Source organism: Lottia gigantea (genome assembly GCF_000327385.1).
Source record: "Lottia gigantea unplaced genomic scaffold LOTGIsca_169, whole genome shotgun sequence".
NCBI classification, from domain to species: Eukaryota; Metazoa; Mollusca; class Gastropoda; family Lottiidae; genus Lottia; species Lottia gigantea.
Window position 1 is genome coordinate 79,601 of NW_008708117.1, and position 25,826 is coordinate 105,426.

At 36.3% G+C, this 25,826-nt stretch overlaps 3 protein-coding genes across 3 annotated transcripts; all 3 read right to left on the reverse strand.

Annotated features, from left to right (window-relative positions):
* Nucleotides 1–7,763: 7,763 nt before the first annotated feature.
* LOTGIDRAFT_173707 (hypothetical protein) lies at nt 7,764–9,103 on the reverse strand (the record flags this gene model as incomplete). Its single annotated transcript, XM_009051479.1, has 2 exons — nt 7,764–8,042; nt 9,023–9,103. 2 exons carry the CDS (start codon nt 9,101–9,103, stop codon nt 7,764–7,766), a joined length of 360 nt encoding a protein of 119 aa, XP_009049727.1.
* Nucleotides 9,104–10,134: 1,031 nt separating this feature from the next.
* LOTGIDRAFT_173708 (hypothetical protein) lies at nt 10,135–13,054 on the reverse strand (the record flags this gene model as incomplete). Its single annotated transcript, XM_009051480.1, has 5 exons — nt 10,135–10,344; nt 10,481–10,560; nt 10,756–10,817; nt 11,949–12,216; nt 12,859–13,054. 5 exons carry the CDS (start codon nt 13,052–13,054, stop codon nt 10,135–10,137), a joined length of 816 nt encoding a protein of 271 aa, XP_009049728.1.
* Nucleotides 13,055–17,082: 4,028 nt separating this feature from the next.
* LOTGIDRAFT_173709 (hypothetical protein) lies at nt 17,083–18,324 on the reverse strand (the record flags this gene model as incomplete). The annotated part of the gene is made up of 1 exon (XM_009051481.1): nt 17,083–18,324. The coding sequence occupies one exon, from the start codon at nt 18,322–18,324 to the stop codon at nt 17,083–17,085; it is 1,242 nt and encodes a 413-aa protein (XP_009049729.1).
* Between the last annotated feature and the right edge of the window lie 7,502 nt (nt 18,325–25,826).

Consider the following 25,826-nt stretch of genomic DNA (forward strand, 5'->3'; position numbering starts at 1 on the left):
TTGGTGTGAATGGAAAAATATTTAGTATGAGTTATTGCCCTGGTTCTTGAAAACGCTTTCAAATTTAGCTCTAAAACACTAAAAGTCATGATTGTTGCTGGATTTTGATTTTGGTTTTCTTATTCAGTCCTGCACTGAAATTGAATATTTGCTTTCTAGAGTGTTCACAAGCTAAAATTGAACACGTTTTCAAGAACAAGGGCAATAACTCATACTCAATATTATTCAGTATCGTCCTAACGAGGTCAAAAGAAGTGTATGACTGAAGATTGAATATTTCATACTGGTGATTGTAACTGTACTGATAAATATTTTTATGCAAAATCAAAGCTGCCAGTGGGCGTATATTACCTTGCCTGGCAAGCTATCTTTTAAACAAAAATTTTATTCAATTGAAAATATATACATTCAATCTACAAACAATGCCATAAATGAATAACGATGGCATTGTTATACAATGAATATTTACAATAAAACTATGGCTCTTTTAATAATTTTCCTTTATATACATCACTAATGCAAATCTATCATCATTTCTATTTGACCATATAATTAGCTTGTATATTACAAATAAAATTATTGATAACTTGCCAAATAGGGTGTACAAAACAAGAATAAAAAGCATGTTCAACCGTTTCAATTGAGTTACAATATTTACATAATTTCTCCATTGTCTACAATACAACGTCCACATGCAAGGAACAATATCATGTGCCATTCTCCATGCTAAATTCTTTGCATTTGGGTCTATAAAATTACAATGTACACTTAAAAAAATTTTAAAAGTTGGATTAGTGACATCCAATGGTTAATTTCTGATAAAATTCTTTAGTACTGTGATTCACTTTCCAATCAAAATTGGGATAATGAAAAATGAGATCTCTGGATTCATATGAATGAATTACAGCAAGCAATAATTGAATTTAGAATCTTGATAATATTATCATCAGGAGAAACATCAGTACCAAAAATAACACCTAAAATACGTTCTGAAGACGTCCATAAAACTCCATAGGTCTGATCACACACATATAAATTGCCAAAAGTAAGAACTTTAGTCTTAGACTTGAATAATCGGTTAATAAGGCACCAGAGCCCTGACCAAATGACTCATAGATGTCCAGAACTCTACCAACACTTGGAGAGTCTGAACATATACCCGTAACGTCATCGGCATAAGCTGAGACACGGGCCTCCTCATTAGAGCCAAGGATGGAAATTCCTCTAATATGCGTATCGAAAACGGCTCCAGAACTAAAACATAAATCGTGAGTAATAAATATCGCTCACAGATGGTTAAAACTACAAAATCGATTAAAACAAAATTGACTAGATATTACTTTCGTTAACATAAATGCAAGACATGAATGTAAAAAAATATACCCAAAATAAAAACTGATAAATCAGTTCCGAGTAGTGCGTAAAGCTGTCCATGACGTTTGTGAGGGGAATTGTCCAATTATCGTAATCCATTGTGGAAGGGAATGCAAAGACAGTTAATTTAAGAAAAATTCCCGAGGGATACCTCAATCGTTTCCTTAACTCTTGAAGCTTTCTTCGTTTCTACCACGCTAAAAACTTCGTCTTCTTCTCTTGCTCGCCTCGGGACCATGGTGACGTCAGTGTACATTCTTCGTCATCACTAGTTTCCGACCTAGTTGTAGATTCATCTTCCATAGTCACTTCATTATCTTTTCCATTTTCAACTTCTCCGTCTTCAGCCACACTATCCACCTGACGGCCTGATAGTTTATCAACATAAGAGGGAAGGTCGTTTCTTTAGGGCATCCCCCTCTCTTGTGCCCGATGCAACGACACCGGAGGCACAAGGGAAGGCGACCTCTTGCCGTTATTAGAGCCTTGCAGGTTCCATTATAAAAAGTTGTCATGTGCAGCACCTCGCCAAAGTTGTTGTGAGACAAAACCATGTATATCACTCTTATCCCATATCTAAAATCTTGACTCTCGGATAAACGCTCATAAATATTTAGTACCTTTCCAAATTGTGTAAAAATCTTCTTGAGGAAGGAGTCTTTAAAAGAACGGGGTAATCAAAGTACAGAAAACTGGTCTCTTCTCAGCTTGTTATTTCAGAACATTACTATGGTACCATCGATATTGACCGGGTCAGCTTCCCGCACTACTTTTAAGGGTAACTTTATTCTCTATGTGAAAAAGACTTACTGAGAGCTTCCACCTCTGTGTCACCCAACGACTTCATTACTGCCGTATAGACTAGAGCATGACTTATTTCAACTCTACACGATACTTTCACGTTGCGATCTTCTATCCCAGGATCAATATCATCATCGGCAACCTCTACTTAAAAAAACAGCAATCACGAACATCAAAAACCAGAAAAAAAAAACACCGACCGGGACGATCAAGGTTTCTCCTGCACCAGGTAAGTATGCCGAATTAAGGAGGTATGCCGAGCCATGAAAATACTTAAAAAAGATGATCATGAAAAAGATTTAGACTGGTTAGAAATGATTTAGACCCTCTATGACCCGAAATGGCATTAGGCTTAAATTGAATAAGAATACTCACAAAAGAAATGTGGTTAGTACATTTTTCTTTGTTTTCAGTCCATATTTAGAATTTTTTGTCCAAGTCGATATTATCCGATAAACAAAAAAAAGTTGCTGCCCGGGTATTTTAAAGATTCCTGTTCGATTAAATTTTTTTCAAAATATGGTAAAATTTTCTCTATAGACGAGAGGTCTTCAGAAGATCAGGATGTGAAGAATGGAAGAAAGTGGTACATTATGTCTCTAAGCCACAACAATTTCAGCGAAGTACCACATATGATAACTTACAACAAGGGCACCTGTAGAGTGCTCATTACAGCATGAGGTCGCCTTCCTTTGTGCCTCCTTTCTTTTCGTCCCCATCCTGCTTACTGCCCCGTATTTAGACCTTACTTTGAGCCCCTGTACGAAGCAAAGCCTCGTGCTGTTTCTTCTTTTGGAGTCCGCATTCAACCCCTTATGTCAGCGGCTGGTATAAGCCACGACAGTATTGCGGACTTTGCCATGACCATTATTACACCATGGTCAATTGCTCCACTCCAAATAGACTTTAGTCTATCGAGCAACAAGAAGTCACAGACAAGCTCTATTGTCTTCAAGTCTAAATTTCTTGAACTAAGTTCTAAATATTGGGATTTTGCTCCTTTCTATACAGATGGGTCTAAGGATGGTGATAAGGTAGCAGCCGCTACAGTTACACCATCCGAAGTTCTATCTGTAGCTCTTCCACCAGCAGCCTCAATATTTACTGCAGAACTCATTGCCATTTTACAGGCACTTGAGTTTTTTCAGTCCTCTACATCATTAAAAAATGTATTATATTTTCTGATTCTTTGTCCTCATTACAAGCTATTAATAACATCCAGCTTGTACACCCAATAATCGGGGATATATACAAGCTCTCTGGGCCGAAAAATTTGAATGATGGTGGTAAAATTACCTTCGAAATAAATTCATTATCGAATTGGTTGCTTCTTTCCGATGCTTATTTCAGATGCGATTTCAAAATTAAAGATGGAACTTCTATTATATCTCTCAATAACTACAGTTTTACCTTCATTATGAATCCCAGAGATTTCATATTTTTGTTATAAAATTCACTTCCTTTATCTACCCACAGTTTTTCTGGATGTCGGCTAGATTGTTTCATAATCGTTTCAAATGCGTGTTTGACTGATAATCCTGTTTTGTTTTTCAAAGGAATAACGCAAGCATATCTCGTATACAAATCTATAAGTCTATAATGAACAGCAGGCTATAACTGAAGATACAGAGCTAAAGACTGGTTTACCTGGTGATACAAGCAAGAATGAGTCAACAGAGGATAGTGATAGTGAATCTGGAAACGGACGAGGAAGGGAAGACGATGAAATTTGTTGTCAGCTTTGTTTTGAAAGTTTGAATTACCTACTCACTGGATCACTCAGTTGATCGATTTTGTAGTTTTAACCTGCTGTGAGCGATATTTATTACACACGATTGCATGGTCAATCATTTATAACATCGTTTTTTCGTTTGCTTTTGTTTGTTATTTTTTTCTTTTCAGTTTGTTAGATATTTGTTATGATTTAGTGGATGATTAATTAGAAGTTCTAGCCAGTTAGGTACTTGAAGTCAAATTAATTTATGTCATTATGTTTGTGAATAGTAACCTCGTTTAAATCTTCAAGATGTGAACCATATGCAAAAAGGGATACACTATGTCTTGGAGCTTGTTTAGTATAACAAAGTTACGATAGAAGTTGTAAACCAGTATATTTCCAATAATCTAATAGCTCATTTTTTTCTCTTTAAAGGGTTGGTATTATTTATATCACTCCGATAAAGAAATGGTTGAAGATCAAAATGATGAAAACCAAACTACATACAAAATTGTTGAAAATAAAAAGATACAAAAAGTTTACTCACATACTAATCATTTTATAAGAAAATGTATTAGAGATTCCATTAAAGGAGGAACAGTTTCAGCAAATAGAAAGTCATTTTCAACAGATAAAATGAATGAAATTTGTAATTCATTAAAGGAATATACTGCTGCTGAAACAAGCAATCATGATGACATAATTGATTTATTTAAATAATATAGCAGAAGTAATAAAGATAAAACAGAGGTTTTTCATCGATTATAATATTCTGGAATTAGTTGTTACAAAATAACAAACCCAGATTTCATTAGAGAAAACTAGGTCAAGTCATTTAGAAATATAATATGAGGAGTTATCTCCCGTAAAGATGAAATCATATTTTTTTTAATGGTAACATAAAGCTGTCTGCAGGTGCGAGTAACAGTTTCTGTCAAATATTTTCTTTGTTTCTTTCACTATTACTAATGAAAAGTATTAAACTATTTTGTTCCAATTACTACTTAGTTTTACGGATTTCTCGAACTATTTCTATGTCTACGATACAAGGTCCACATAAAATTGCATCAGAAATTAGGTTATTCAATATCATATGAAACTGATACTTGAAATAATTCTATTCATCCCACATCTTTATACTTGATATTGCATATCTATTTAAATGAATACTAAAACAATTTCTAATATAAAAAAATCACAAAAATTATTGAAAAAATTGTAATCCTTGAGTTATGTCCCTTAGAGTTGAAATCGAGACATAACAGACTCCATAATAATATTCTGGATAGACTCGTTACAAAATAACAAACCCAGATTCCATTAGAGAAAACTAGGTCAAGTCCTTTAGAAATATAATTTGAGGAGTTATCTCCCGTAAAGATGAAATCATATTTTGTTTAGTAACATCGAGCTGTGTGGACTCCGCCACAAATTCATTTGCCATCTCTACCCATGTTAAAACACGAAATTCAACCTTCTACAACTTTTACCAGAAATCTCGTTGAAAGCTTTCCAACATGTCGAATGAAAGCCTGACCAATTTTCAATGTCTCCTTAAAAAATTCAATATATGATGACCATGAAAATTTTGAGCTTCTAAAATTGAAAGTAGACTACTACCGGTTATACTCATCCGCTAGAGTTTGGCACTTCACAAAACGACTATTTTTAGAATTAGCCTTTCGCCTTTAGGTCTCTCATCATCTCACCAAATCTTAAAGGTAATGCAATTTCAGACATCAAATTCCAAATCTAGACCAAAAATTACCCAAAATTAGGCATGCACAAATCCCGAAAGGGAAGGAGAAAGAAGATTTATGAAATAGCCTGGACTACATTCGTTTAAAATGTTTTAGTGGAGTGAGTCTATATGGCTCTTTTGACATTGATCTACCAGGGGCGAACCAGGTCCGCCTGACAGTGAAACACATTCTGATTGAGTGCAAGCATTTCAAACCTTTGAGATCCCAGCACTACCGTGCTGGATCTTTACATCATTTATTTGCACAGCCTTCACTTCATGAGGTCTTTATTTTAAATTTTGAATAGATTAGACATTGTTTGTTTTTGATATTTTGTTTGTTTTTAATACCGCTATGTGGTGTATTGCCTGTGATATTGTTTTTAGTAGTTTTTGTGGTCGTTGAATGACTTTTTTGTGATATGGTTTTTAGCGTCTTGTTTTGTTGTCGCTGTGTGACTTTTCTGTGATATCGATAGGTGTTTTATTTTAACGTATTCTGGAGCTATATAGCCCGTTTGGTGCTGATGTTCCTTAATGCATTTCATTTCATTTCCTTTTTTTTTATAAATACTATTATAAAAATATTAGTTATCTCCCAATAAATAATCATACACTTAAAAAACAAATTCCAACTTCATCAATGAAACAAAATATGCCAGGGTCTAGCCAATACTTATTAAACTTGCTGGGAGAATATCTAAATTTATCCACAATAATTCTAAACCTTAATCTTTCCGTAAGGATATTTGAAGAAACATTTTTATGTCTATATTAAGAATCATTTCTATTACTCCAAATAACAGTTTTGCCTAAATTTAAAATTAACAAAATGATATCTAAATGTATGCTATTAGAATACGAAAAATCAATGTGATGAAATGTTAGACTAATCTTAGATGCAGGTAAACGGGAAATAAAACTTTTAATTATACTCCATAATGGAGAGACCGGCTTACAAGTATAAAAAGCATGTTCAACTGTCTCCACACTAATACAATAAACAAACAACTTCTCTAGGGTATGCTTTCTACAAAATAGAGTCCACATACAAGGAACAACATCATGAATCATTTTCCAAGCCAAGCTCCTTGCATGTGGATCTACAAAATTAACAAAAGATACTTTAAAATTAACAGTTGCAAAGCATTTAATAATTAGATTTTCTTTAACAACAGATTGAACTAAAATATTATAGAATTGCTTAGTGGTAGCTGGTTTTTTCCAATCAAAATTAGGCTGTAAACTATCGAACAATTTTAAAACATCTACACAATTCTTATAATGAGGAGGAATAAATGAAGCAAAAATTGAGCTTTAGCACGAATAATATTACCGAGATCTCTAGCCAAAGATAAATTGTTTAGCTCTTTTTTAACCGACTTAATTTCATCATTTAACAATCCCGGATTTGAGTTTTCTGCCAAAATTAAATTACTGTATCTTTTTTCTAGGGATCGTCTCTCTTTATTAGCCAAAATTGCCTTGCCTTTGCAAAATAAGAAATTATAAATTTTTTAGCCTCAAGTTTAAAATTCTCCCACCAGTCAAAAGTTATTTCCGAAATATTACTAAAATTTGCGGTAAAAAATGAACGAAAAGTCGTGGTAAACTCTCGTTCCTGCAAAATAGAGCTATTAAACTTCCAATAACCAGGCCCAACTTGAACTGCGTTTTCTAAAGAAACAAAAGCCAAAACATAATCATGATCTGAAAAATTACAAGGAAAAATTTTGAAATCGTGGAGTGAATTTGTAAATCTACTTCAAAAATAAAATCTGTCTATACGGGTTGAAACTTTGGCTCCATGCCAAGTGCAAATGGTTTCATTAGGTTTTAAAAACTTAAATGCATCAATTAACGAAAAATCTGTTATAATTTTACTCAACTGAATATGTCCTTCTCTACCAGCATCAGGATTACCCCCTACCTTATCTTTTCTAGATAGAATACAATTAAAATCCCCAGCTAGGCATAATATACTGGAGGTTAAACAAAATTTATTTATTGTAGAATGCGTAGGTCGTAGATTAATAAACAAAAAGAAAAAATAGAAAATCAAACATTGCTGAGGGAAACCTCACTTGCCTTTTTAATTCTGCTCGCTTTTTTCTCTACCACTGTGAATCCTTAGTCGTCCTCTCTCGCTCTCTTCTGTATTGTAGATGCGTCCGTTTCCATACCCGATTCCACTACTTTAAAACCTTCCTCTTCTTCTTTTGTGACTGTTGATATATCCGTATCCATGCCCGATTCACTATCCTCACTTTCAGAACTAGTATCATCCGATAAGTTACTTCCTTTTCCCTCAATAGTCGTATTTTCTAAATCCTTCTCTTCTCCTTTACTCTCCTGACTCTGAGCGTGATATATCTGTTCATCGTCCCCATCGTCCGGTACGCTTTCCACCTGACGGCCGGACAACTAATTTGGGGCATTCACCCCCTTCATGACCTATGTTTTTACAACGTAGGCATAAAGGAAGGCGACCTCTTGCCGTAATCAGCATCCTGCTGGTAGCCTTGTTATAAGTAATCATGTGAGGCACTTCTCCAAAATTGTTATGACTAAGAGTCATGTCCACGCCCCTAATCCCATTTTTTACAGACAGTTGGTAACTCCAGAGGTTGAGGCATTTCTACATCAGTCACATGGGTTTCCTTTGTTATGTCTTTTGGAGCAGTAGTGGAATTTTTTGTAATCAATACCTCTTGTCTCCGAATTAATTCAGCAACACATTTAGAATTAATTTTTGGAGGTGGAATGGCAAGGCGAGATAGAATTGGATCCTCAACCATAACTCTATGCTGCATTCTCTGGTAAAGTTTTTGACAGCTGTTGATTTCTTGCTCGTACCTTTATTCAGTTTTAACCACAGTTGTTTTATGACACAGTACACTAATCTGTTGGTATGGTCAATTTGTTGAGCAGGAGTGTATCTTATTCCATATTAAACCTTTTGAATCACAGCAGCTGATTGTGGATCACCACTATTACTCCATCCAGAGTAGGCAAGATTGGAGTTTTTAGTTGTCATGGTCTTCTAAAATTTTAAATGTTTCGATGATCTCTTTTTGAATTTGAGGGGAAATACCTAGGGATCCTTCTTCCATTGCCAAACTAACTAACAGCAAACTTAACCTTTTAACCTTTTCAAACGCTGGTAGATGGCTTGAGCCACAAACATCTTCCAGAGAAAAGAAAAAAAAAGAAAAAAATATTAACTTAAATGTAAAACAATTCTATAAGCTTATAATTCATAAATGATATAGCCAATATTATCTTAAAACAGAAATGGACTTTTGAAAAGTATGGCGACTACAATACTTGTAAAATATCAAAAATATTCTAAAAAAAAGGAAGAAAAACATCAAAAAGTATAAACATACCATTACTGGATCTAACTCTGGTGCTGTCTCAAAATCAGTGACTGGAATTGTAGCTGGTTTATCTGGAATCTTCAGATTCATATCCAGGATCTGTCTTTTCTTGTTCATCCAAATCTTCGTTTTCTTTTTCTCCTTTTCCTGATTGAGTGTAAGCATTTCAAGCCTATAAGATCACAGCACTCTTTATGAAAAGCTTTTTTGAAACAAGCAGGTCTTTATTTTAAATTTTAAATAGATTAGTCATTGTTTGTTTTAAATATTTTGTTTGTTTTTAATACCGCCATGTGGTGCATTACCTGTGATATTGTTTTTAGTGTTTTTGTAGTCTTTAAATGACTTTTTCTGTGATATGGTTTTTATCGTCTTTTTTTTTGTCACTACGTAACCTTTCTGTGATATTGATAGGTGTTTTATTGTTTTAGTTTTTTTCATTATTTTAACGTATTCTGGAGCTATATAGCCCGTTTGGTCCTGATGCTCCTAAATGCATTTCATTTCATTTCATTTAATTTCATTTCATGTCTTCCATGACCTCCTTTCACATTCTCGCTGTCTCGATCTGCATTCCAACGAGCTATCCCTCCCAAAAGGTAACTCTGAAGTGACTGTATTTTGCAATGCACGCTAAGAACTATATCAAAAAGGTGAGAATGGAAACCTTCCAAACTGTTGTTTCCTCTGGAGTATCTGTAATAAGGAATGTCTATTCCATTCAATTTGATATATTTTAGAACTGTATAAAAACTTAAGCCAGCAGGGTCCTGGAGACACACTCTATGTGCTTCTGTTGGTTATCTCATACTTCATCAATGGCTTTATCAGATTTGAACAGAGAGATTCCATTGGAATCAAAACCAGCAGCAGTCTTAAGCTCTGAAATGGCAACACTGACCAGATTGTATGTCTCTTGCACTCCAACAGTAATCCTTCTGACACGCAGTTGCTTTCTAGTAATATAGGTGTTGATAATTTCACTTTCGGGAATAGTTCAGCTCTCACTGCTCTTATCAGTAGGTTCAGATCTGATCTGTTATAGGCAAACAAGGCACCAGACAGCTGATTTGAAGGCTGGATACCTTGGATGACTATCTGTGTGGAAAGGAGCATCAAACCTATGGATCCAGTGCCATGCATCCAATCTCAAAAGTTTCTCTACTGATGAAGGTCTTGTAACGGTCCATTAAACTTTCTGCCATTGGCTTTAATTTTTCAGTCGATTCCTTACAGGTGAGAACAAAGGAGAGAATTAAGCTGTTTTCATTTCCAATATTGATACACCATTCAGCTGTGCCTTTTCCAGCACCTGATATCTTTTGACAAATCTGAAAAAAAAAATGGCATTGACATATAAAAAATGCCTTGTTGTGTTATTTTCAAGAGTTTAGTATTCCACAATATTAAATTCTACTTACATTATTATAATCTGTGATGCATTTTTGTGTTTCAAAATATACATACCTTTTTAGTAGAATCAAATTTCAGTATTTCTCCAAATGTTGACATGATTTGGTTCCTGTAGTCGTCTACCTTTTCAGCCTCTGATATCAAAAGTGCTCTTTGGAATTATTTAGCTGAAGGTGGGTCCTTTCTCTTTGGTGGTGGTTTAAAGTTGATTGCAAAAGAATTCACAATTCCCCCTTTCTTTGTTAAAGAATGAAGCCATGTGGTATACAGATCTTTACGTTGAAGGTATTGCAAAGAGTGATTCTCAACAACTTGTCGCCACATCTTACGTGTTGTATTACCAATAGATCGATCCACCATTAACTGAATTATCTTCTTGTCTACTCCTCGCCTACAAAATCAAATTATCAAATTAATTTCATAAAATTTACTCTGCGAGATTATCCACAAACTGATCTTTCTCTTCTGCAGCACTCTGCAACTTGGTTTGTGCCTTCGGAGAGTCAACATGAATCATGTTACTTTTTGTCCTATATAATCCCCCAACTAAACTTAACTTACCTTGGTAAATTTAGTTTAGTTGGGGGATTCTATTACGTCATAACCACTTCCGGTCTCATATGAGACTTCAAAGCCAAGTTTTTCAAAAGATAAACACAAATCGATAAATTAATCTTTTAATATAGCATCAGAATAAACATTACCAGATACAATTTGTTTATCATAAAACTTAGCAAACGTTTGAGTGTTTGACCACTCAGCCACTTTAAGTATGTCTTCAATGGGCACAAAATTAGCCTTTGCCTTCAAAGTAGAAGCACTTCTTATGCTGTGTACCTTATAAATATTACAATCAATACCAGCATTACACATGACCTGCCTAAGCCACATGCTGATGGTCATTTTAGACACAGCTCCAAATGGTTTAATGAAACTGATAAAGATTTCTCATCTTTTCTTAATGCACAAGTTCTTGATATGTATTCTTTCAACGTAAAAATAACACAAAGCCTATCTGGAGGGTAAGCTCGTAACTCTGCAACAGGGCTGTCCCACATAGTCATTATCTCAGAAGCAACAGCTGTATTTAACATCCATTCAATGTTGTCATTGAATGCCGTGAATCATAATCGGTCATATTATTAATCCCTGGCACATGAAAAGCTGTCAACCATGTCTTTCTATCTATGCACCATGACCAAAGTTTATATGCTAAGTCATTACAGGGTACAGATTTGATACCACCCATAGAATTAATGTAGGACAGAGTGCAAGTGTTGTCAGTAAATATTTTTACATGCTTGCCAGTTACAATGTCTTTAAAAGACCTAATGGCTTGAAACACTGCCAAAAGTTCAAGATAATTTATGTGGAATTCTTCCTCAGCTAAATTCCATCTGCCCCCTACATGTTCTTCACCTAATACGCTGCCCATCCAGAAAGACTTGCATCTGTGGTGATAGTAACATCAGGACTCTGTCTTGAAATTGTTCGTGTCTGAGAGTCAATATTTTCCACCAACCAACCTAATTCAACCTTCATATCATTATCAATATTGACAGACTTATCAAAGTCACCACTTTTATATTTCAGGGCTTTTATTTTCCCTTTTTCTAAGGATCTATAATGCATGGGCCCCAGTTCAACAGCTGGGGATGAAGACACTAGGATACCAATCACCCTGGCTAAATCTCTGATCTTACATTTAGGTCTATGTATTAAAGACTTACACTCAGTTCTGATTCTGTCTTTTTTATCAATATCTAAATAGACAACCATTCTCTTTGTATCTATAATGAAACCCAGAAAATCATCAGTTAGTTATGGGGTAATCATAGATTTTCCTTGGTTTATAGTAAACCCTAGTTTTTCTAAACAATTCACTCTTTCTACAACATTCTTCTTGCATTCATCAAAAGAATCACCCAAAAGCAGAGAATCATCGATATAGCCAGAATTTGTATATCCCTATTGTCGTAGGTGAGAGTAAATAGGCTTCATTAATTTAGTAAATAATCTCGGAGCACAGGCAAGCCCATTAGCTAAGCAGGTATACTCAAAGGTAGATCCTTTCCAACAAAAGCGAAAAAATTTTCTCTCTTCTATTGCCAATGGTACAGAATAGTATGCATGCCTAATATAAAAAAAAACTCAACATATGGGGCACGTCGCCAAACTTGTTATGCGCTACCTCCATATCCACAACCTTTATACCAGACTTGTACTCATCGCCATCCACTGTTCTTTCATAAAGTGACAGCACCTTACCATATTTTGAAAATACTCTTTGCAATATGGTATCTTTGAATGATCTAGATAGCCAGTGTACGGAAAATTGCACCCTGCGTAAAAAATTATCAGCAAAAATATACCTCAGAACGTCCATATCAACTGGTGGGTGTTTCTCAGCTTTCCAGCATCTGCAGATGAACCCATGGTTACTTCGTACTCCCGTGCAGAAAAACGTCTAGCAATGGCTTCAATCTTTACTTCACCAATCGTTCTTACTATGACATCACGTATTAACTTATGAGTCACCGCAGCTCTGCACATTACTTTTATCACTCTGTCTTCAATGCCGTGGTCTATATCATCATCCGACAACTCCACAATTTCCTCCGTCGGCATGACGAGAGAAAATTAAAACGATCCAGAAAAACGTACCAAACCAAAAAAACCTCTTTCCGGGCGGATCAAGGTTTCTCCTGTACCAGGTAAATATGCCGAATTAAGGAGGTATGCTGAGCCATGAAACATACTTAGAAAAGATTTAGACTGGTATTATTCATTAACCCTCTATGACCCGAAATGGCATTAAGCATAAATTGAATAAGAACTCTCGCAAAAGGAATGTGGCTCGTACATTTTTCTTTGTGTTCGGTCCAGATTTAGAATTTTTGGTCCAAGTCGATATTTGCCGATAAACAAAAAAAATTTGCTTTTCCCCCTAAGTCAGAAAAATAAAAAAAGAGCCAAATACTCTTTGTGCGGTCCAAATCTCGCGAAAAACGTTATCTTTGTTTAATTCTTGTATAAATATACAATTATGACGTCAAAAACACTGTTATGGCGAAAAAATGTAAGCAGGAAGATTGGAGTGGACAAAACAATTTAATTCGGGATTTACCCGGCCTGAAATGACATTTCCCTGTCTGAAAAACAAGACCGCACAAGCTTACATAGGAATAACGTTGCATCTAAGGAAGACAGTAAAAACGACGTCATAATAACGTTATTCACTCTTATAGCGCATAAGGCCGGGTTTTTAGTACTTGGCTGGCGATATATGGCGGGTACAACTCTTTTGACATTGATTTACCAGGGGAGAGCGCGAACGCAGTCCCCACACTAAAAAATTACTCGAGTCACCCACATTAGGGGTGATCTCAGGGGTCAACCTCCGCTAGGTGCAATGCAGAAGCCTCGTCCTGGGAGAACCTTAACTTTAACTTTTGAATAAATTTATTTCTAGACAAAAATCAATAATATACATTTACATCTAGAAACAAAAGATGATATTACATCTTGTATATACAATGATTATGCAGTTAAATGAGAGCTAAAAGTGAAAAGAAAACTTATCTTTTCACGAAAACAATTAGCAAAACAAATTTAACAAAATACATATTAGCTAATATAATCAATTTAAACAATATAGTAATACTACTGCCACTAGAATCAGTTGATACTGATTTAACTTCCGGATCCATGTTACTTGGTTATCTTGTCATTTTTGGAAAGACTTTCACTATGTTTAGCTTGTCTTGACTGTTTACCAGTCCCTTTCGGTTGAACGTCTTTAGCTGGCTGACTTGCATTACTATCACCATCTCTTGACTTCTCAATTTGAGGAGTCTGAGTAGCTGATGATGTAGATGCAGTTGCCTCCGGATCAGATGGTATCAAGGCTAATGACGCAGATGGTAAACGCTTCAGCCATGAGATGTCGGTTTGGCATTCTATGGATCTAGTAGAAGCCTTGACAACACTAGCGAAAGTCTTTCCAGAAGGAGTAAATGAAATGAAATGAAATGCATTAAGGAGCATCAGCACCAAACGGGCTATATAGCTCCAGAATACGTTAAAATAATGAAAAAACTAAAACAATAAAACACCTATCAATATCACAGAAAGGTCATATAGTGACCAAAAAAACAAAAATAAACGATAAAAACCATATCACAGAAACAGTCATTTAATAACTACAAAAAAAACACTAAAAACAATATCACAGGTAATACACCACATGGTGGTATTAAAAACAAACAAAATATTTAAAACAAACAATGACTAATCTATTTAAAATTTAAAATAAAGACCGGCTTTTTTTAAAATAGCCACAACCTTCTCATAAAGAGAAGGTTGTGCAAATAATTGATGTAAAGATCCAGCACGGTAGTGCTGGGATCTCAAAAGTTTGAGATGCTTGCACTCAATCAGAATGTGTTTCACTGTCAGGCCGACCTGGCAGTGCTCACAGACTGGTTGAGGCTCTCGCTTGAGCAGATAACAGTTGGTGAGGTGAGTATGTCCAAGACGAGAGCGACACAAAACACCTTCATTTCTCCTGTTGGCACAATAGGAGGAGGGCCAGTCTCCTAGGAGAGGCTTAATGGCATGAAGCTTGTTAGTGTCTGCAGCATCCCATCTTTGCTGCCATCGATGTTGAATAAAAGACCTTATCACCGATTTAAAATCGGTGAAAGGCAGAGAAAAGGGGGAAACAGGCAATGACAAAGCAGCCTTAGCCGCCGCATCTGCCATGTCATTCCCCCGTATATCCATGTGACTGGGGAGCCAACAAAGGACAATGTCCTTTTTCGGCCCAGAGAGCTTGTATATATCCCCGATTATTGGGTGTACAAGCTGAATGTTATAAATAGCTTGTAATGAGGACAAAGAATCAGAAAATATAATACATTTTTTTAATGATGTAGAGGACTGAAAGAACTCAAGTGCCTGTAGAATGGCAATGAGTTCTGCTGTGAAAATGGAGGCTGCTGATGGTAAAGCTACAGATAGAACTTCGGATGGTGTAACTGTAGCGGCTGCTACCTTATCACCATCCTTAGATCCATCTGTATAGAAAGGTGAGTAATCCTCATATTTAGACCTTAGTTCTAGAAACACTATAGAGCTTGTCTGAGTTTTCTTATTGCTTGATAGACTGAAGTCTATCTGAAATGAAGTCCGCAATACTGTTGTGGCTTATACCAGCCGCTGACATAAGGGGTTGAATGCGGACTCCAAAAGAAGAAACAGCACGAGGCTTGACCTCGTACAGGTGTTCAAAGTAAGGTCTAAATACGGGGTAGTAAGCAGGATGTTGTGGCAATGATGCTATCTTGATAGCGTACTGCAATGCAAGCCTGTCACGTCTGTCGTACAATGAGGGCTCATTTACCTCGACGTACAGACTTTCAACTGGAGTAGTGCGAAACGCACCTAAACTGATTCTAAGTCCTTGATGGTGTATGGTATCAAGCTCTTTGATATAGGATTGACGAGCCGAACCATACACCTGACACCCATAATCGAGCTTGGAACGAACCAAAGCTCGATATAATCGGAGGAGGACCTTTCGGTCAGCTCCCCAGTCAGTATTGGATAAGACTCTCAGTATGTTGAGAGCTTTCAGACATTTGTTCTTGAGGATTTTAATATGGAGACGAAAAGAAAGCTTGCTATCAAAAGTAAGTCCCAAAAATTTAAATTCCCGCACAACAGGAATGACAGCACCATCCAGCTTTAGTTCTGGATCAAGGTGCAATCCTCTTCGTTTACAGAAATGCATGCAGACGGTCTTGGATTTCGAAAACCTAAATCCATTGTCAGTTGCCCATTGCTGTAATTTGTTTAAGCAAAGCTGCAACTGACGCTCAATCGTCTGCATGTTTGTAGAGCCATAACACATATGAAAGTCATCAACATACAGAGAGCCATCAACCCCCCGTCTAAGGCACGACGTGATGGAATTAATTTTAATAGAGAACAGGGTAACGGATAATATGCTACCCTGTGGAACTGCATTATCCTGAGGAAAGGGATCTGAAAAAATGGAGCCAAGTCGAACCTTAAACGTCCTATCATGTAAGAAATTGGAGATGAATAATGGCAATCGTCCTCTGAGACCGAAGTCAAAGAGATCACGAAGAATGCCATATCTCCAAGTGGTGTCATAAGCCTTCTCCAAATCAAAGAATATGGCTACAAGATGTTTATTTTGGATGAAGGCATCCCTGACAAACGATTCAAATCTAACGAGATGATCAACAGTGCTCCTTTGGGACCGAAATCCACATTGGAGGTTGGTAAGAAGATTGATCATTCGTTTCATGGTTTTACATATGCAGCTGGTTAATGCATTAGGGCGGTCATTAGGATCTTTACCAGGTTTAGGAATGGGTACAATGGTAGCGATCCTACAAGATGGAGGAAATACACCGTCATCCCAAATCTGGTTGAATATACATAAAAGTTTTTTTTAATGTTGGTTAAGGGAGATGTTTGAGGATCTAATAATGTATATCATCAGGCCCAGTAGCTGTATCATGAGCCTGTTTCAAAGAAAACTTTAATTCCGAGATCGTACATTTATCATTATAATATTCCTCGTTTTTTGATGCAAAATTAAGTCTTTTCCTCTCTTCCCTGAGTTACACTCTCCGAAAAGCATCCGAGGAAAAGTTAGAGGAAGAATTATAAGAAAAATTATGGCCTAAGGAATTAGCAATACCTGGAAGAGTAGTGAGAGTTGAACCATCTACCTCTAAATGGTTCACAGATATTGTATCCGCTTCACCCTTGATCCTACGGATCCTATCCCAGACTGATTTGGAAGACGTGCGACTGTTGATCCTTGAAACATACTCCTGCCATGACGACCTCTTTGCTTGGCGGATAGTCCGCCTGGCTTTCGCCCGTGCAATGCGGAAAGAGGCCATGTTGTCAGCGGTAGGAGAACGTTCAATCAGTCGCAGAGCACGATTACGTTCTTTAAGTGCTGTCTTGCAGTCTTCGTTAAACCATGGTTTATTGAATCGTTTTGGAGTTGTCGAGGTTTTACGAATCGCCTGGCCCGATACATCTTGTAAGATGGTGGTAAATATTTCCATCGGGTCTTCTGCCTCATCTAGATCATCTTGAGAAAAAGAAGAAATGCAAAGAGCCTCAAAGAGAGGCCAATTAGCTTTGGAGAGTTTCCATCTTTGTGGCCTGTCTACTGGTGAAGGACCATTATTCCGTAGAATTACAGGATAATGATCACTGTGGCAGAGATCGTCGTGGACACTCCAAGAAAAATCTTGGAACAAAGATGGAGAGCTAATTGTCAGATCTAGATGAGAAAAAGTTTGGTTTTTTGAGCAGAAATACGTAGGCGATTCGTCATTAAAGATGCAAAGATCATTGTCATAAATGAAGTCGGCTATTAATTTTCCTCTGGTATTATCATCGGAGCTACCCCAGAAAGAATGGTGACCATTGAAATCTCCTAACAAAATGTAAGGAGAAGGAAGCTGGGCAACAAGGTCATCCAATTCTCTCAGGTTCAATGATAAGCTGGGTGGTAAGTAGATGGAACAAATGGTAATAGGTACGTGGAGTGTAACTCGCACGGCTATTACCTGCAGAGGAGAATTGAGTGTGATTTCGGACTGGGCGACATTCCTATTGACAATAATAGAAACACCACCCGAGACCTTATCATCACCAGTGCCATAATGGTGGTAGGAAACAAAATGTTTAAATGGCACTAAACGCAAATCCGTTGGCTTGAGGAAAGTCTCTTGGAGACAAATAGCCAAAGGATTGTATTGTTGCATTAATAGCTGAACTTCATTAAGATTATGACTTAAACCTCGACAATTCCATTGTATTATATTATTTTTTTGATGCATTGTCAGGGTGGTTTGACTGGACTACGAGGTTTGCGGTAAGGGGGGTTGAGAACTTCCGCATCAACCTCGGAAGCCTCCATATCTATACTATCAGATATGGCAGACTTCAAAAGATCTCTTCCTCCCTTTTTGGAGGAGGATCCATTTTTTTTTTGCCGGACTTGTCATTTTTAGAAAGACTTTCGCTAAGCCTTTGTCTGGACTGCTTACCAGTCCCTTTTGGCTGAACGTCTTTAGTTGGTAGACTTAAACAACCATCATCAGCTACTGACTTCTCAGTCTGAGAAGCCTGGGTAGCGGATGATGTAGATGGTATTGCCTTAGAGGTAGATGGTAATAAGGCCGGAGACGCTACTGGTAACCGTGTCAGCCAAGTGATGTCAGTTTGGCATTCCACCGATTTGGTAGAAGCCTTAAAGACATTAGCAAAAGTCTTTCCGGAAGGAGTAGATGGAGTTGCACCTTCTACAACCTTCCTCGCTTCGGGGTACGATAATTTATTTTCTATTTTTACTTTATTAATTTTTTTTTTCAGTTAGCCACTTTAGACAGTCTTTGGAAAAGGCAACATGCTTTCCATTGCAATTGCAACAACAAGGAGCTTCGGTGCAATCCTTGTTGTCATGCTCAGACTGACCACAACGCGCACACCGAATCGAACTCTTACAAGTTCGAGTTCCATGCCCGAAGCGTTGACAGTTATAACATCTGAGAGGATTTGGTATATATGGTGAAACTTTAATGTTCAGATAGCCTACTTTTATTTCGGATGGTAAATTAGGTCGGTTAAATAACAGAATGAATGTGTTGGTTGGAATTAATTGGCCGTCACGACGGATGGATATTCTATCAACGTTCGTGACTCCAATATTCTGTAATTCCTCCTTCATTTCCTCAGGAGAACATCCATTGAGGTCTGGATGTCGAATGACCCCTTTGGAAGAGTTCAGAGAGGAATGAGGTGAAACTTTGATAGGGATATTAGCCAATGTAGATGATTTTAATAACAGCTCAGAATGAATTTTGCGTGAGCATTCAACCAACAAAGACCCATTACGTAATTTTTTTGTTGATTTTGGTTCACTGGCAAGTCCAGTCAAACCTTTTGAAATTGCAAATGGGGACAATGATGATAAAGACCTCTCAGGGTCACTACTGTCAATGACAAGAAACCGAGGCCATGATTCGTCTGAATTAGACGAATCAGTAAATTCGGCCTCAGTTAACCGGCGCTTACGCTCGTTTAAGTTTTTTTTAGTTGGTGTAGCCATGAAGAAATATTAAAGGATTCATCTCCCGAAACCCCCGACCACCACGGACCACGACATCCGCGCGGGCTTTACGCGGGACTCCAGCGCCGGCGCCCTAGGGGTAATCGGGAGATATACTTAGACAAAAAAAAAAGAATAAAGGTTCTGAGTGGAGCAAATAAATTCCGAACTTTTATTTTTATTTTTTTACCCAATTGACCCAAGCCGCTGCTTCCGAGTCAGTGAAATGATTTGGAAGAAAAAAGATACTAACTATTACAAGAAAAAGTTTAATCTGTTCTAACCACCGACTCATAGGCTCAACACGACAAGCCGATTGACTAGTGTGGACCACACTGGCCACCCGTCTAGGAATCCCCTGGCCCAAAGTGATGTATTGGGAAGTATGTTACCCTCAACCACCAGGTGTCCATACAAAACCGACACGGGTCGCACCTCACGGCAAACGAGGAGCCCCAATTCAGTCGCCTCTTACGACACGCAATGGGGGGCGGTGGACCTATTTTTAACCCCGGGCCACTGGGGGGTCCAGAAGGAGTAGAGGGAATTTCTCCCTCTACAGCCTTCCGCGCTTCGGGATAGGAAACTCTGGTTTCTACTTTAATTTTTTGGATGAGCTTTTCCAGTTTCCACTTAGGGCAGTCTTTGGAAAAAGCAACTCCATTTACTCCTTCCGGAAAGACTTTTGCTAATGTCGTTAAGGCTTCTACCAAATCGGTGGAATGCCAAACTGACATCACTTGGCTGACACGGTTACCAGTAGCGTCTCCGGCCTTATTACCATCTACCTCTAAGGCAATACCATCTACATCATCCGCTACCCAGGCTTCTCAGACTGAGAATCCAAGGATTCCATTTACAGGATCGTTCGCAAAGTTTTAGCTTTGCCGTATTTGCCAGCGGAGCACATTGTGGCCGCATTTGATAGATTAAAAGATAGGTATGCAACTTCCGATATTATCATCTCTTTCTTTTCATATTTGGAATCAACATGGATTGCAAACTCTATTTGGTCAGTGTATGATTGGTCAGTATATGGTCATTTCGTGAGGACCAACATCGATGTTGAGGGTTGGTATACCTGTCTCAACCAACGTGCCAAGAGGTGGTGTCTGCAGTTTTATATGTTGGTACCTCTTTTGCATAAAGAGGCCGAATTAGTTTATATGATCATGAGGCTGGTATCTGAAAAGAAGATAAAGAGAATGCAGTCAAAACGGACCAGGAATCAACAGGCAGATGTAATGGCTATTTGGGACCGATATGATAGTGGATCTCTTTCACTAAATTCAATATTAAATGAGATAGTATGCTTGGTTGCTGTTTAAATGAATATGTATTGGTGCGAATGTTTCATTATTGTTGTACAATGTTATTATGTGAGAATGAATAAATGATTGATTTAAAATAATTCGTATTATCTCCCCTCAAAAATAACTCTTCCCCATCTATTCCGTTTTCCGCCATTTTGAATTCTTGCAATTATTGGAACAACAAAACTCATCAATTAACTTGTTTTGATAACTGATCAATATGGCAATCAACAAATATAACAAAATTAAACAATGACTTAAGTAGACGACTTAACTCGGTAATTGTTGTAAACTTGCTTGGTATTTCTGTAGACGGGTTAACCGTGAAAATTCTGTGGACGAGATGACATGTAGACTGGTATTCTCAAGAACTGGGTCTGTAGGAATGTGTTATTTATACATATATAATACCATAATAATCTCCATTAACATTAAATGATATAGTAGTGATAGAGTATATATTTTTAGAATCTATACAGAAATAAAGACTCATATTTCATATGGAGCTGGGTAGGCTACTCCCATGCGCCTTTTGCGGTTGATTTCAGACGTTCATGGGCCAGTAACTGATCGATAGATACATGTGTGTAATGGAAAGTAATGATAATGTATTAAAAGTGATCTAGTCATATAGGATAATGTGATGTAAACAAAGTGATATGTGATGTAAAATAGTGCTTTAAAAGTGATCTAGTGATATAGGATAATGTGATGTATAATAGTGCTCTAAAATGTATGTAAACAAAGTGATATGTGATGTATAATAGTGCTCTAAACTGTATGTAAACAAAGTGATATGTGATGTATAATAGTGCTCTAAACTGTATGTAAACAAAGTGATATGTGATGTATAATAGTGCTCTAAACTGTATGTAAACAAAGTGATATGTGATGTATAATAGTGCTCTAAACTGTATGTAAACAAAGTGATATATGATGTATAATAGTGCTCTAAACTGTATGTAAACAAAGTGATATGTGATGTATAATAGTGCTCTAAACTGTATGTAAACAAAGTGATATATGATGTATAATAGTGCTCTAAACTGTATGTTGACAAAGTGATATGTATAAAATGATGTATAAAAGTGCTCTGAACTGTATGTTGTTAAAATTATTACTATATTAAATAAAATATAACCTAATTATTTATTTTTTTTTGGACCATCTCGACAAACATTCTGGGGCCATTTTGGTCTAGGGCCATTATGACTAAACCCCAACTGACCAGTGTTTTATTTATGAAGCCAAATTTATATCTGGATTATATACAATTAATGATTGCGATGGATATTGTTAAAAGTTAAACAAAATTATTTTGTACCGTGGTCTTCGTTCAAATCAAAGTGAAATATGGAACATTCATCGCTCTAAAATAGGATTACTATTTTTATAATCCGAAAGGTATTCACTATTGGTAGTAAAATCAAGATTTCTTGAAGTGGAAAGTAATTAATAAAAACTAAATTACTAACTATGTCTTGCGGATTGTAGCTTCCACCTTTACACCCAGATAACTATAACTTATATATCTAGTTTCAAACAACCTGTTAATATTATAATAGAAGAACATTAAAACATTTGTACCGTTGAATACACAACGTATATATTTAGATATTTCGTCAATATATGAAAGCTCAAATTCTTATTTTATAACAGTTGATAAGACTCCCAACTAGTAATTAATTTGTTATCTCTATTTACATATTTAATCATCAGATTCAACCGTCCATAACTTTGTCCAGAAATCTTTCCAATATGTCACATGAATGCCTGACCAATACTTAATTTTCAAAAAAATACAAAAATTCAATTGATCATTTCCATGAAAATTTTGAGCTAGTCAAATTGAAAGTAGGACAGTACATTTTATCATTATATGCTTGACTGTCACTGCAACTATTGTAGGATTATCGTTCCGCATGAAAATCTTTCATCATCTCACAAAATCTGAGAGATAATGCAATTTCAGACATCAAATTTCAAAATCTAGATCCATAATTAGTCAAAAATAGGCATGCAAAAACCCCAAAAGGCAGGGAGAAGAAGGATTTCTAAAAATAACACTCATAATCATTTACATAAAATGTTTTAAGTATCCTGTGTCCTGATGCTCATTTCTAAGAGGATTATACAACGTGTAATTGCAAATTACATAAATAGCCGATTCAAAAACGAGCGTGGCTTATATCAATCTATCTCGGTTATCTAAACGGTAAGTTGTTCGATGTAGGATTCACCAACTGTGAGCAATGCCAGATCCACCTGACAGTGAAACACATTCTGATTGAGAGTAAGCATCTACCGTGCTGGATGTTTATTTCAGCTTTTTGCGCAACCTTCTCTTTATGAGAAGGTTGTGGCTTTTTTAAAAATTTTAAATAGATTAGTCATTGTTTGTTTTAAATATTTTGTTTGTTTTAATACCACCATGTGGTGTATTACTTGTGATATTGTTTTTAGTGTTTTTTGTAGTCATTAAATGGCTTTTTCTGTGATATGGTTTTTATCGTCTTTTTTTATTGTCACTATGTGACCTTTCTGTGATATAGATAGGTGTTTTATTGTTTTAGTTTTTTCATTATTTTAACGTATTCTGGAGCTATATAGCCTGTTTGGTGCTGATGCTCCTTAATGCATTTCATTTCATTTCGATGTAGGATCCAGAATCTGGGCTCTCCACCTTCTGTAGAAAGGAAAAGAAGTTTCTATAGATTAATTTCGTTTTCTCGTTTCCCTAAAGTAATAAAATCTTTAATTGTATATTTACAAACGCAATTGTATATTTAACATCGCAGTCAATATAATATGTTTCTGTTTTATGGTGATAAATTCATGCTTTTTAACAATAGTAAAATTTGATATATTAAAATTTAACCATCGCAAAGTCATTTAAATACTATTTATTTTGAACAAAAGGAAAGTTTGATAAATTATAATTTAAACATCACATTCATTTTAATACTATCACTAATATTTCTTTTTTGTTATTCAATTACTTTTTTACAGGTGAATGTGCAAAGATATGAGCAATTCAAAACACATTTTTAGATTTCTTTACCATGAGTTATCTCCCGTAAAAGTGGTATCGAAATCTAATATAGCTGACCTATTTTGTTTCCCAGAGGCAGCTTCGATAGGCATCACTCATCGCCTGACTCAAATCTACAGACCAGGACTGAAAAGTATCTTCATTTATTCTGAAGCTTATTATCAAATATAAAAAATGACTTGATGTTTGCATAGATTCGATATCTAGACACATTCTCCAACTTCTCCCCCTGTCAGTGATGCTAGGTAAGAGGGGCTAACATGGAAAACGTGTTTAGCCATTCGGATGGGACTATTAACTGAGGCCCCGTGTCCTACAGGCTGTGCATGTGAAAGACCCCTCGACAGTTTGGAAATCGAAGAAGAGCAGGTCAACGCCGCTGTTTTGGCCAAATTTCCCCCATTGAGCCCAGCGTTGTCCGTCTTCATTAGGTTACATAGTGCAGAAATGTAGGTCGTAAAACTTCATTCTTCATTTTTTCATTCTCCGACGACACCCTTTGTCATTCATTAGAGCAAACTAGGTCAGTCACTTCAAGTCATTCAGAAATATGATATTATTTCGATGAGTTATCTCCCGTAAAGTTGAAATCATATGTTTATTATTGTCACACAGAGCTGTGCATGCGACTATGGTATAATTATTAGTTTCATGCACTAGTAAGGGTAAAAAGTAGGCTACACCTACTAGTAATCTATTAGGTGCAACGTACTCGAGGCTGAAGCATCAAAACAATAGAATGACAATTAAAAAAAACATAATCTACAAGCAGGCCTTAACACCAAAGTTTGAAAGAAAGCCAATGACGTACTGTTGACCAAAATTTGACAATTTGATGTTGGCGAAACTCACAATGCGTTGCGAACCCGTTTAAATGGCCATCGATACGACTTCGTACATGGCTAAGATAGACATATTGCGAACCATCTGAACCTTTCCGACCACTGCATTGATGACCTTGATTATGCATATCAAATCTGTAGCAGCTATTGCCAATATCAAGCCCAAGCGCCGGAGATTACAGAGCGAGAGTTATTGGATGGACCAACTCGGCACAGTACATTATTCTAAAGGATTAAATATCCAGCATGATAACCAAATTATCCCATTCATAATAACATATAATCACATAGCGACAAATGCATCAGTAATTGGTAAAACCCACTATACAAACCTTCAAAAAAATACCCCCACATATACACCACGAGACTCGTAACCGCCTTTAAGTGAAACTAAAACCTGAGTAATCATTTCGTCGGCATGCAGACGAAGGGGCGTATCGTACATAACGTACATCTTTCGGAAATGTAGTTCAAAATTATATCGTTATTAAATTGCAACTGGTACATCTTATTGTTAACGGATTGTTTCGATTTTTTCTGTGTTTGATATTTGGGATACGCTTATATGGGTCATTCTCCCATTAATGTGCAATTTGCATGTTGCAGAAAAATACAAATCAAGTTCTTTGCACTATGAAATAAATCATTTTATTTGGACGCAAAATGTTTCATTTTATTGATTATAGCTTGTGCACATTTTTTAATGGATATTTTAATGTTTAAATATGACTTATTTGTTCAAGAACTGTCAAAAATTCTCAACACCGTAACGAAACTAAAAACGAAAAAAAAAGCAGACATAAGTTAATAAAACATGCCGAAAGTAGTTTAGAATGTAGAACTTCTTGTTTAAAATCTTTTAAAGTATAAATCTGTTATTCCATTTGTTTAAAATTTAGCATTATGACTTATTACAACGCGTCATCTCTACATTACGTATATTTTGCCATGTTCTAAACCCATTATGATCGTTTGACGTTTTCCCACCACCATTAAAGTAACTTTACCTGGGAGGATAAGTGCA